At 33.3% G+C, this 14234-nt stretch overlaps 1 protein-coding gene across 2 annotated transcripts in view; it reads right to left on the reverse strand.

The window, feature by feature from the left end:
- Positions 1-14234, reverse strand: part of RARS2 (arginyl-tRNA synthetase 2, mitochondrial) — a 227136-nt gene that overhangs the window by 192776 nt on the left and 20126 nt on the right. For both annotated transcript variants that reach the window (XM_053710526.1, XM_053710525.1), the window contains exons 3-7: positions 9525-9627; positions 8847-8930; positions 5513-5610; positions 1375-1430; positions 563-646 (exon numbers count right to left, since the gene is read on the reverse strand). In XM_053710526.1, coding sequence (XP_053566501.1) covers positions 563-646; positions 1375-1430; positions 5513-5610; positions 8847-8930; positions 9525-9627 — 425 coding nt within the window. The remainder of the gene's footprint in view (positions 1-562; positions 647-1374; positions 1431-5512; positions 5611-8846; positions 8931-9524; positions 9628-14234) is intronic.

Here is a 14234-nt window from a genome sequence, read left to right on the forward strand (position 1 = left end):
AAGAGTCAATGGGGCCGATTTATGAAAGTGCAAACGGACATGATCCGCTGTAGCGATACGCTGTCGGCATTGATCATTGCACAAGCATTTCACTAGAAATGCTTGTGCAATGCCGCCCCCTGTACATTTGCGGCCAATCGGCCGCTAGCAGGGGGTGTCAATGAACCCGATCGTATGCGATCGGGCAGATTGCTGTCCGCCTCCCTCAGAGCAGACGGACAAGTTAAGGAGCAGTGGTCTTAAGACCGTTGCTTCTTAACTCCTGTTTCCGGTGAGCCTGAAGGCTCGTGCGGAAACAGGTGTATATGGGCCCTGTTCGTGCCGTGCTAAATCAGCCCCAATGTCTCCCATGGCAAAGAGCAGAAAACAACATAAAATACTTAACATTGTAATTTGAAAACCATATTTCTTTAAAATCCACAAGGGTTATTTACATTTAATAATGCCAGCTGATCTATAATTTAACAGGAGGCTGTATCCAACTCCTTTTTTATTTAAAACAAATCATATCATCATTCACCTTTTGCTTTGCTTTTGTGATTAATTTAATCATGTAACATACCAAACTGTAGCCCCCAGTCACCAAGGTAGTTCATTCTTATCACTTCATTTCCAACTGCTTGCTTGAGGTTAGCAATAAAATTCCCTATGGAGTATCAAAAACAAAAGTTTAAAGAGTTTAGTAATATAAGAAAAGATTTAATAAAAACTGTAAAATTTGAAAATACTGTAATGCATCCAGACAAAGGATAGTGGCTAAACGCATAAGGGTTTAATATAAACAGATGCAGACCTGACCTTTTTAAAGGTATATAAAATGCAAAATATATTAGTATCTGATAAATACAAACATAATAGTCAATCAAAAGATAGACTAAATATTAGTATATATATATATATTTTTTAAACTGGATAATACACAACTTATTAACTTAAAGGGATAGCCTAGTCAAAAATAAACTTTTCATTAATTAAGTTAGAGCGTGCAATTTTAAGAAATTTCTAATTTACCCCTATTATCAATTTTTCTTCGTTCTCTTGGTATCTTTACTCTAAAAAGCTGGAAAGTAAGTTTAGGAGCCGGCCCATTTTTGGTTCCGCACCTGGGTAGCACTTGCTCATTGGATTAGACACCAATCAGCAAGTGCTACCCAGGTGCTAAACCATTCCAGCTTTTTAAAATAAAGATACCAAAAGAAGGAAGAAAAATTGATAATAGAAGTAAATTAGAAAGTTGCTTAATATTGCACGATCTATCTGAATCATGAAAGTTTAAATTTTGACTATACTATCCTTTTAAAACAGAATACAATTGATCAGTTATCAGGCCCTAACTCCAATGAGAATCTTATTAATCATCAATATTAAACTCACCAATTATTGTCGAACGTAAATGTCCAACATGAAATCTTTTGGCAATATTAGGTGAGCTATAATAAAACAGAAAAAAATATGTAAAGATGTGGATTGTTTTCATTATATTTTACACAGTAGTAACATTTAGCTAAAAAAACAACATAAAAGCATTTTTGCAAGAGGCACAGTTATCAATTAAACAAACTTAATTTACTTCTGATATCAAAATTGACCTATTTCCTTTGGTATCCTTGACTGAACTTTTTTTTCTGCAAAAGCATACGTCAGTAGGCTTAGGAGTGTGCACATGTCTTCAGCACTATATGGCAGCAGTGTTTGCAGCAATGTTTGTAAAATTGCTATACTTAAAGGGATACAAAGGTAAAAAATGAAATGTGCATGGATGCATTTTAATTTGGAATATAAGCATTTTTGCAATATACTTTCATTAGCAAAAATGCTTAAAGGGCCACTGTAAGTAAATATTTTCTATGCCTGTTACTAACTACCCCAAATACGCTTTTTATCAATAGCATTTCATTAACATATCTCTACCGTATATCAGAAATCTTGTCTGCAAATTTAATTGTTTTCCAAACCCACTCCTGGGTATCCTTTGCTCTGTACCAATCCGTTTACAATACCTAGGTTTCAAAATGGCGCTTTAAACACAAAGTTATTGGTTTAAGTATTTTGAACACGCAGTGCTGAAAATAGTGGGCAGGATAACGTGACATCATCGGCGAATAAAACATATAACTTTTAGAACGTTATGAAAATTCGTTTTGGAGAAAATATAGGTCAGTAGGTTTTAATTAATGTTTATTAACTTTAATATGTTAGCTGTTTAGCTTAAAAATTATAACAGAAAGTAATCCTTTAAGTACGGTTTTTCAGTGGCATACACACATATGCCGTGAGGGCATGTGCATCAGTATTCAAACACCACACCTTCTCAGAGAGTCAACAGTGACTTGCATGACACATTAGGTCTTCGGAAGCAATATACATCACTACCAGCTCTCTACCCAGGCATGGTGTTTGAATACTGGTGCATGGGCCCTCACAGGATATGTGCGTATAAATTGCAGTCTATCTTGGGTACCTACACAAAACATACAATATGTATACATACACATATCTTTATAAATATACAGTGCAATTCTAAATTCTTACAATTTTTTAGGTTAAAGGGACATGCCACCCATATTTTTTCTTTTATGATTTAGAAAGAGAATGCAATTTTAAACATCTTTCTAATTTACTTATATTATCTAATTTGTTTTATTCTCTTGATATTCTTTGATGAAAAGCATATCTAGATATGCTCACTAGCTGCTGATTGGTTGCTGCACATAGAAGCCTTGTGTGATTGGCTCACCATGTGCATTGCTTTTTCTTCAACTAAGGATATTTAAAAAATGAAGCAAAATAAATAATGGAAGTAAATTGTAATGTTGTTTAAATTTCTATTCTCTATCTGAATCATGAAAGAAAGATTTTGGGTTTAGTGGCCCTTTAAGCAATTTACAAACTCATGAATCAAGAAGAATACTGAGCTGCCTGCACAGATTTTATATGCCAGGTAGATGTAGAATGATTCAAACGTAGGAGCCAGAGGTTGAACTCTAAGAGCCGTGTATCTATCTATATCGTTGGTGAGACCACAGAATTAATTAATTATGAGGCTATTTACAACAGTGCTATTTCACTATAAATCACAAAACCCCCTTGCCAAATGGTTTTTGCTGGGTGAAGACATGTTTATCCTAATTAAAAGATAACATAGCTTTTGAAGCTCACAGCCCTGCTGTGTATGGAAACAATAAAAATTTGACCAGCAAAAACACGTTTACAACGTAGCCTAGTTGTCTAGCGTAGGTGACATATTTTGTGGAAAAGAAACCATTCACAGTTCAATGCAAATTAGTGCCTGCTGTGTCAAATATACAAACACTGAACCATGGACTTAGAGATAAAAACATTTTTTTTTTTAATTCTCTGTTTTCCAGAAATCTAATGAAAATTATAGGAACAACTGATGTAATGGGATATCCGAATGAATGTATGTAAAATGAATGTATAAATGCTGGGTTTCATATCAATATGATATTTGTGGACCTAAAAAGCAATGATTAATAGGAACATTTTAGATAAATGCTGCAAATAGATTTATACATATTTGACAATTTTTCCCTTTTATTTTTTTTTTCAGGAAAACAAGATATCTTTAGCCATAAAAACAGACATGGATATTTTATATTTTTACATAAAAATTAATAACCATATTATTTTTATTTCAGATCTGCATAGACAAGATTCATGCATTCAAGATTTATTAGAATTATGAAATATATTATATTCATGTTGGAATGCAGTGCAGTACTGAATATGAAATATGCTGTGGTTTTTATATAAATGCCAGGATACTGGTGACATTTTTAATGGATTTTAAGCTAATCAGTTAGCAGTATAAATTACCTTGATATAATATAATGTTAAAAACATAATGTATTTGGTATCGGGGAAATCAGAAAAATGATATGATACTACCCCATCTATAATTAATATTGTAATAGATTAATGCAATGTTATAGTATTGTTTAATATAATCATTATATAAAGAAATATTTTTAAATGTTGGAGATGATTAAATGAATCTGTTTGTTTGTCTGCTGCCCCGATGGCCAAAATCCGGTATTACAAAAAAACAAACAAAAAAAAAAAAAAAACTTGACTGTTAAAAAGATACTTCCCAGAAGAACCAATCCATGTTCAGTTTCAAAAGGCCAATCCGAGACAAGCTTCCGTTGGGCGTTTCCAATCTCACCAATGATGGTACTGATCAAAAAGGGGAGGGGTGAGATCAGATGATTTAACCCCACGCATAGAGAGAAAAAGAGGCTGCTGCTGGCTAACTCTTGCTAACTTTGGCTGGTAAACTGTTTTGCTGAACCCTGGAGGAATAACTGCTGCAGTTATTATAAGCAAACAGCTACTTTTTTTTTCTCCATATGCAACTATACTCCAATTTTGGTATTCTGAGGTGAGATTGTTCCTGTTGAGAAATATTGGACATCGATTTGTCTATCTGGGTAAAGTATAAATTTTTTTTTGCAATTACAGGTAATATTTTAAAATAAAATATATGCATAGTCACTAAGTTAAACTACAACTGATAGATTTAAAGAGCATATTTATATTTTAGAATTATATGCATAGTCCTGTGTAATTTTAAGCTTGCCTTTTTATATGCCAAATATTTAAAATAGACATTCATTGTTGCTGTATGTAGCAGAATTAAAGAGAGCAGTTTGCATTTTAACTAATATTTCATAGCCTGTGTATTGTTAAACAAATCCTTGATGCTAAGTAATTTTAACCTGGCAAACATATAAATACATATATCTTAGAATTTGTCTTAACTGTAGGTAATTATGAATTTATTTCAGCTTAGACATAGGAGTTGGTTGTTCACACAAATAATATATACAATTTCTGATGTTTTAATAAAAGGGTATATTGTCCTATTGTTTAACTTAGCACTGTTAATTGTATTGCTTGAATGTTAGTAGCTAAAAATCTCGGATTCCCAATGTGTTAATTTAATGAAAGGCTATTGTGAATAAGACTAGTTTTAAAGGTAAACTTTTATGAATCTTGCATAGCATATTTTCTTTCTTTTCTTTTTTTTCTTCCCTTTTCCCTCTTTTTTCCTTCTTTTTCCTTTTTTTGTTTTTTCTTCCTTTTTTTTTTAAAAATCAAAACTTTTTTATTACGTTATTTAGCCATACATTATTTAAAACAAGACATCATGAATATCATCTCCATAGCATAACAACTGCATAGCATATTTTAATAGTTTTAAACGTGTATAGTATTGACTCATACTCTGGTTCCTACAAATATATTTCAATGTGTTTATAGATATCAACTAATAAAAAGAATTCAGGAATTTATATTAATTTTATGGTTTCTAGTATAAGCATATTTTATTGGGGTTCAGTTTAAAGGATAATTATTAAATATATTGTGTTATAACCCTGCCATATACTGACACGTGGCTCTTTGGCTCTCATGGTTGTTCAAAGAAATGTATGAGTTGTATAGAAACATATTTTCCCCAATTAAAGCACACAGGAAATTCTGAACTGACCTGAATTCTACTATTGTTCTTCCTCTACGTAAGCCTGACAGCAGATCACTGTTAAATCCATATCGAGGGCCATCTTGGTTTATTTGTTGGAGAACAGTCTAAAAGGTAACATGAAATTTTATTATTATTTTTTTCATGTAGATTTTAGTTAAATGATCTTTTGCTTAAAAATAAAATAAAAAAAATAAATAAAATAAACAGCCTACTAAAAAAACAGCTTTTATTAAAAATAATGGATTTGTCATTTATATATTCACAGTAACAATTAATGTAAACATTTTTCCTATAAAATTTGTTTAGATATGCATTTAACGGTTTAATAAACATGTTAAGCAATTATTTATGTGTATATAATATATACACACACACATGTACACATATATGCATAAATACACATACATACACTACAGATCAAAAGTTTTAGAACTCCTCCACCTGCAGGTTAATGTTTCAATGACCTTTAAAACTAAAGTAAAGAACAAATAAACAATTGCGCATAAAAAAAAAAGAAATTGTGGAATTGTTAAGTTTAACCAAATTTATTCAGAAATGTTGACACATCAAAGAAGCCACCTTTTGCAGATGTAACAGTTAATCACATTGTTTAGAAAATTCTTCCATTCACTGTAGCAGAAGTTCTCTGAAATGTGTGTCCCTTGTATTTTGCTTTCACCCTTCTGTCCAGTTCATCTCGAACCAGCTCTATAGGGTTTAAGTCTGAAGACATTGCTGACCATTCCATGATTTGAAGCCCAACATTTTTTGTTATTCTAAAAAGGTAGTTCTGACATAGCCTGGAGTTATGTTTTGGGTCATTATCTTTCTGCAGGATGAAGCCCTGACCAGCTAGCCATACACCAGACAGTATTGCATGGTGCTGTAAAATGCTGTGGCCATATTTTTGCTTCAGGGTGCCTTTCCCTTTGTGCAAGTCCCAAGACTGGATCTAACAAAAGTGCCCCAGACCATCATGCTTCCTCTTTCATGTTTGATAGTGTCACACAATAAAGAACTATCTTTTTGCCAATTCAATGCCATACAAAAATCATGTGTGATGAACCGAAAATTTCAAATTTTGATTAATTGATCGATAAGACCAGCCTTCAGTAGTCCAATCAAAATGCAACAGCAGTCGAATAATTCATGAAGTTTTAATATAAGTGAATAAGAAAATACACTGCATTTTGGACCTGGCATACCTGCAGGTAGAAGTCTTCTCTTGACAGTTGAAAGTGAGATTTGCTTACTTCTACCAGTGCTAAGCTGTGCTTGAAGTTGTTTTCCAGTGAGCTGCGTATCCTACAAGCTGTTGACTTTTATCTTCTGAATCTGTTGTGGCTTTGTATCTGCCAAATCTCTACCTGTCAGAGTTTACTCCAGTTTCTGAGTGCCCAATGATGAAAGATTCTCAAGCTTGGAGAGAAATTATAGTGCAGATTTCACAAGGGCTGAACTCACTGAAAATGTAAAGAACCTGGAAATGCAATAAAGATCAGAGCTGCCTCCCATAAAAATTAATAAAGTTCTCTGGGATACAGAATCTAAGAGGGGAGAGTGAAGTTAACAGGGGAGCACCTGACACTGATATAAAGTCTCAGTTTGCAGCAAATAAAAATTAAACTGAAATTTGTCACTACAATGTAACTAAATTTGCCTCTGATTTAGTACACATAAATTTTCTGTCAATTAAATACGTTTATTATGAATTCTGAGCAAACCCTGCATACAGCTGGCGAGATAAATCTGTGAGACCTGGTGGTGTAAAATTATCATAATAATTGTAAAAAGGGATTCAGACATACCCTTGGAACTTCCCTGTCCCTTACACTTTTACATAGAAAAAATACAGAGTGCAATGTCATTTTTAAAAGATATACAAACATTAAAGTTATACAGAAACTTTAAAAGCATAAACAGAATTTGTAAAATCACATTCCTAAAGGGATATGAAACCCAAATTTTTTATTTCACGATTCAGATAGAGCATGCAATTGTAAGCAACTTTCCAATTTACTCCTATTATCAATGTCTATTAATAGAGAGTTAAACAAGGTTGACATTCAATATCTCTTTTGTACATAATTGTTATAGAACAAATGGCAATTCCAGAAAGGTTATTGATTAAACCAAAAGTGGGAATATACTTTTAAGATTATGTTAAGGGAGGAAGAAATAAATTACAGTATTGCCAGAGTTGAAAAAGCTTCATTAGCGTCTTCCTATAGAGCGCTACATATGCGTATTTTACATCAGGCGTACTTCTCTCCCATCGCTTTGACTTAAGTGAGGAAGAATGTAGAAGGATCATATTGGAAATGTAGATATGATAAGCAGATATGATACACTGTTTGTAGGACTGTCCAAAAATTCAAGTTGTTCTCATAGAAAATTTTTGGTTCTGGGTGAATTCAATGTTAGATATTAAAATACATTTTTTTCCTGAAATATAATTTTATTAAATGGAAGGACAGCTCCACAAAGAGGATACTAGACTTTTACATTTTATTATTTAAGTAGCTAGATATGTAATACTGAAAGTGTGGAAGTCTCATAAAATACCAAGAGTTCAACACTTACAAAATGAATTGATACAAATAATGATACTGGAACATTTTTATCTAGATTATACAAAGAAAAGTTAATGAAAAGATGTTTTAGTAAATGGGAAAAGTTAATAGTTAAACTAGATCAATAACTACAAAAACAGATAGTTCAACCCTTTGTCAAGGATAAGCTATCTGAGAAATGGCTTTATAATACAGGGACAGTCTAGTCAAAATTAAACTTTCATGTTTCTGATAGGGGATGCAATTTAAACAACTTTCTAATGTACTTTAATCATCAAATTTGCTTTGTTTACTGTGTATTTTTGTTGAAAACTAAACCTAGGTGGACTCATATGCTAATTTCTAAGCCATTGAAGGCCGCCTCTTATCTCAGTGTATTTAGACAGTGTTTCACAGTTAGACAGCACTTGTTCATGCGTGCCGCATTGATAATACTGTGCTCACTCCCATGGATTTATTTATGAGTCAGCACTAATTGGCTAAAATGCAAGTCTGACAAAAGAACTGAGATAAGGGGACAGTCTGCAGAGGCATAGATACAAGGTAATCACAGAGGTAAAAATTATATTACTATTACAGTGTTGGTTATGCAAAACCGGGAACTGGGTAATAAAGGGATAATCTATCTTTTTAAACAATAAAAATTCTGGAGTGGACTGTCCCTTTAACAACAAAAGTTGTATTTTTTTTTTCTTTAGAAGTAACAGCATTTGTTTTCATTTTGATAATATATTATACATTTATAGACATAATTAATGAAAACTCACCTTTACTAACAAATCTCGTTTGATTTTAAAGGTTATTGATCCTTTTGCTGTTCCGATTTCACTAATCACCGAGTCACAGACCAGCTGAAAAATAGCAATTGAAGTAAAGTATCACAAAGATCACAATATAATTATAATCAATTAAATTGTCATTGCAACTGGGAACAGGGGAAAACTGCCATTGGTGCAGCAGGTGCAATGGTACCAGGGTCAAAGTGTTGGGGGGGGGGGGGCATAGCAGCTAATCTATACATAGGCATGTACAATATGTGCATATCTAATGCAGGGGAGGCTTTTATTGGTGCGGGTTGCAGGTCCATCTTATCTATCCTCAAAATCATTACACAGAGCAACATGTATATTCTTACTATTGCTTTGGGGGGGGGGTAATATTGCACCAAAGCCCACTGTTGAGTAGGTCCACTACTGACTGGGAACAAAACATAGAACTAAATGTGCTTCTATGATACATCATCCTTTTTTCAATATCTGTATTTCAATGTTAGGGATGAAATATATTACTAAATAAGGAGCAGGTATTTTGCGTGTATTACTTTACATTTTATCTTAATGATGAGAATGTAACCAATAAGCTTGATAATGAAATGGCATTAACATCTCAGCAATGGAGATATGATTTGTACATTCTAATGCACCATGTGCAATGACTGTTTGTACCTTTGCAGCAAGCTTCTCAGCCTTTGCCTCATGTCTAGAGATTGTGCAACCAGAGCCATCTGCTGGCAGTGAATTCACAAACAGCTGAAAATCTGGAGACTCGCTGGACAGGGAAAAAGGATATCATCAGCGCGCATTACAAAACAACTGACATTTAAAAAAGTATCAAAACTAAACCCATCAGTACATTTTACACATTATCATCTTTGCAAACACACAATATAACAATTGTCCAATTCATGAGACTTATGAGACTACACTATTCTATTTCATTAGTCTATAAATGGTAACAAACCAGAATGAGGACTTAATCAGTCTGCATAGAATAATGTACATAGATAGATCCCAACATTAAGCACATCAGTCATTCTCCTACCATGAACACACATGAATGTTTTCTACACCAAGATACTCTCTTATCCTTGCTCGCATAAGTAGTAACTCTTTGCACTATTATCCATGCCTACCAGGCCATCTACTACTTTTACAAGTACCCTCTATGCCAGTGATGGCAAACCTTAGTACTTCAGATATTTCAGAACTACATTTCCCATGATGCTTAGACACTATGCAGTCCAGTTGAGCATCATGGGAAAAGGTTCGCCATCACTGCTCTAGGCACTCACACACTTTTATATACTCATTCAAGCATTTTCTCACCCTTTTTCTCCTTATGTACAAAACCACAGAAGTCTACCTGCCTTATATATTTACACGCCAGCATTCTTCCCATGCTTACGCACACCATCAGGTGCTCACCTTCCCTTACTTAAACCTCCATGCGTTTTACCACCATTGCACACACATCCAAATTAGTATTGTATATTGTATGTGTATTTTATAAATGATATACATTTATGGGGTTGAATTGGCTCTTTGGGAAAGTTTAGCCCTAATATCTAAAGGACGGTATTTTTTAGCTCTAATGAAATTGTCATGCTTGTATAGGTCTATGACAGGAAAGCTGAATATAACGCAAAAGGTGTGCATTAATAGAAAACATACTTTTATTAAGTTAAAGCTACAGTAAAGTAAAACATTTGATTTTTCATAAGTAGGCTCGATTCCCTCAATTCTGACCTTTTTATTTGAGCAATATATGCATATTTTTCTAAATTTGTAAAAAATATAGAAAAATATAGAGACTAGGGCTGTGCGATTTGGGAAAAAAAATTGTGGTTTCAACTTGTGATTTATTAAAAATGACTAAAACACCTTAATTTATCAGTTAGAAATGTATTTAACACTAAAGAATCTTTATGTACATGTTTTTCAATGGCCAATACACTCTGGGAGCATAAAAATACAAACCACAAAATAGTTAAAATCAAATTAGATGCCTGTGCTGTGGTTACAACTAAACACTAGCCAGTTCTTAGGTCTTCCGACACACAACATTGTCATGTTTTCTTGGGCAGTCAGTCTAGCTGTGGTATGATTAACATAGCAGTGTAAGCATGGAGAAACCTGAAAAGTGCTGACTTTACAGCAGTATGATTTGTGTATAAGTACAGTATGTAAAGGTAGTACAATGCACACACTGCTGCATGTGTTATTCATTTAGATGAGTGACTGTCCAGGTAAACAATGGGGGATATGGCACTGACAATGTCAATCCTGACATTCTGCACTGTCTGTCATATTACATCACACAGCTACTCTGTAGTACATAACAGAACACTAAGAAGTATAACTGTTATAGTTAGAGTACATAATACAAACAAGTGAACTCAAGACACAGAAAGCTAATTTAAATTAAATTAGCTGGCCAGTTCTTACCACATTGTCCATATTTTCTTGGGCAGTCAGTCTAGCTGTGGTATGAGTAAAAAATAAAGCAGTTCATGCACACTGCTTCATGTGTTAGTCATTTAGCTGAGTGACTGTCCAGGAAAACATGAGGGATGTGGCATTGACAAGGTCAATCCTGCAACCTGTTTTTAACATCCAAGCATCAACTAATAGCAGCAGCACAGTACAGTAAGAGTACATTTTTCAAAAATAAAATAGTTACAATACAAAACATTGGAACCTGCCCTGGTTATGGCATTGGCCATCCCTACAGCCAGACTGCAGTCAGTGCACTAAGTGCATGCGCAGTTTCACACAGGAGGGACATGTGAATTTAAGAAGTAATTTGACCTGACAATATCACAATGGGTTAGTTAGTCATTGTGAGTGACACATTAAGTACAAACTATAAGCTATAGAGCTTGTAATAGGAGGGCTCAGGAAGAAATTCTGATGATTTGTTATTTGTAGTACTAGTAAATAATTTAGTAATATTATGTAATAAGTTACATAATATATTCTATATAATATTTCCTAATATTATATATTTAAAATCAGAGAATTTTTTTTGGATTTCTTGCATTACTGCTGGTGGTGGACTGGTTAAGGTTAATTTGAAATCCAAAATGGTAATCATAACGTTGACAGTTCACCACATTTCCTCCTGCGCTAAACTCCCCCTCTGATGGTGAACTAGTTGCAGGAACACAAATATATTTTTGTACAAGCTTGCTTAATTTGGGAAACTTCATCGGATGTAGTTTTTCCACCATCGCAGAGGATTTTTCTCACTATCAATGGAGAGAGAAAGCAGGTAGCTGTTCAGCTCTGATGCTATGGCTTCTTCAAGTGGCAGAGATGGCGCAGTGGACTCATTCTTGAAAAAGCTTCCTAAGACTTTCTTGATTGCTTTGCGGGAGGAGAACCATCTGCTGCAGTTGTTGGCACGGTGACTTCTACATTATTATTTTTTTTTAAAAAAAACAACTGTATGGGCTTAAAGGGACATTATACACTATTTTTTTCCTTGCATAAATGTTTTGTAGATGATCCATTTATATAGCCCATAAAGATTTTTTTTTTTTTTTTAAATGTATAGTTTTGCTTATTTTTAAATAACATTGCTCTGATTTTCAGACTCCTAACCAAGCCCCAAAGTTTTATGAGAATACCGTCAGCTACCTTCTCCAGCTTGCTCCTGCTTGTGTAAAGGGTCTTTTCAATTGCAAAAGAAGGGGGAGGTGGGTCTTATTTCCCACTTGCAGTGGGCTTTCCAAGTACCTTTTCAACAGAGATAAACTGAGAGCTTCTAAGTAAGTTTTTTAACAGTTTTATACTGGATTTTTATATCAGTATCTGTGCATATTATTCTTTATAGTAGTGACTATTACATGCAGTGCTATAAAAATGAGTGTATACTATCCTTTAAATAAATAGATCATCTGCAAAACATTTACAACAAAAATCTAGTGTATAATGTCCCTTTAAGTTTAATTTTGACTAGACTGTCCCTTTAAATATGTTCGTTAATTAACAGAGAAGTTCGACCACCCACTAGAACCCTCAAACCCTTTTTAAAATGTATTGCATCATATTTAAAGGGACATTAAACCCAAAAAATGTATTTCATGATTCAGATAGAGGACACAATTTTTAAAAAAGTTTCCAATTTACATCTATTATCAATTTCTTTTCATACTATTGTCAGTATATTTATGAAAATCTTAGCAGTATTCTCTAAACAATGTGTAAGTATATGGCAGGGAATATATTTAACAATCTTCCTTTAAACTAAACCTGCAATCAAACATACATTTGCTAAGACAATAAAATTAATCTAAATATCTGAATTCTTTATTATTAGTAAATAACTATGAACATGTTGATACGTACTTATTTGTAATGATTAGAATATGAGTCAATATTATATGTGTTAAAACAAAAACTATTTAAAATATGCTATGCAAAGCTCATGCCAATTTACTTTAAACCCAATCTTTCATTCAGAGCTGCATTTAAAATATTACAATGAGACCTAAAATAGCAGTTACAAACATTCAGCAATATGATTTACAGTGTTAATTTAAGCAATAGTACAATATACACTTCTATTAAAAACATCAGAAATTGTATATATTATTTATGTAAAAACCCAATTCTGAGTTATCACTCTATAGTTGTACAGATAAAATAATTTAGTAACAAGGATTTGTTTAACCCTACACAGGCTGAATACTAGTAAAATGCAGACTGCCCTCTTTCTTTTTATATATATACACGTTACCAAGGATTCCTTGTTTCATCTCAGAAAATATATAAGTAAATTTTTGCAATCACTGAGAAAAAGGTAGATCAGCATGTTCAGAATGAATGTATTTTGGACGCCCAACAGTATATCATTCAAGTCAGCAAAAATCTGTCCCTTCTCCTTCATGCATTCACTTAAATAACTTTTTCATTCATTTATGAAACCATGGGAGTGGCCCTACGAGATCTGACCATCCCACTGGTTAGGTGGGATGTCTATTTGGATTGGCCCTTGGTCACCACGGAAACGCATCCTTTAAGCAGTTAAACCTTAACTGCTATACCGGTATCGGCCCTTTGGTGGTAGCAGATAGCATAAAACAAATTCATCCTTAACATTTCTAAACATTTTTAGACAGTGAAATATTTCTTTAAACTATGTAATAACTGCCATAATTTCTTGTATTAATCTCTCTCAACATCAATCATAGATGGAGCAGCGTCAGATCAATTCCCTGATCGTTTTGATATCAAATATGTTATATTATTAACATTTTATTATATTAAGGCAATTTAATACTGCTAATTATTAGCTTAAAATGCATTTATATATCCTGTTATATATGTTTTCATGTAATATAATATGTTCTATGTCTCCGACAATTTCTGCAT

The sequence above is a fragment of the Bombina bombina genome, chromosome 4 (assembly GCF_027579735.1).
Source record: "Bombina bombina isolate aBomBom1 chromosome 4, aBomBom1.pri, whole genome shotgun sequence".
Taxonomy (NCBI): Eukaryota; Metazoa; Chordata; class Amphibia; order Anura; family Bombinatoridae; genus Bombina; species Bombina bombina.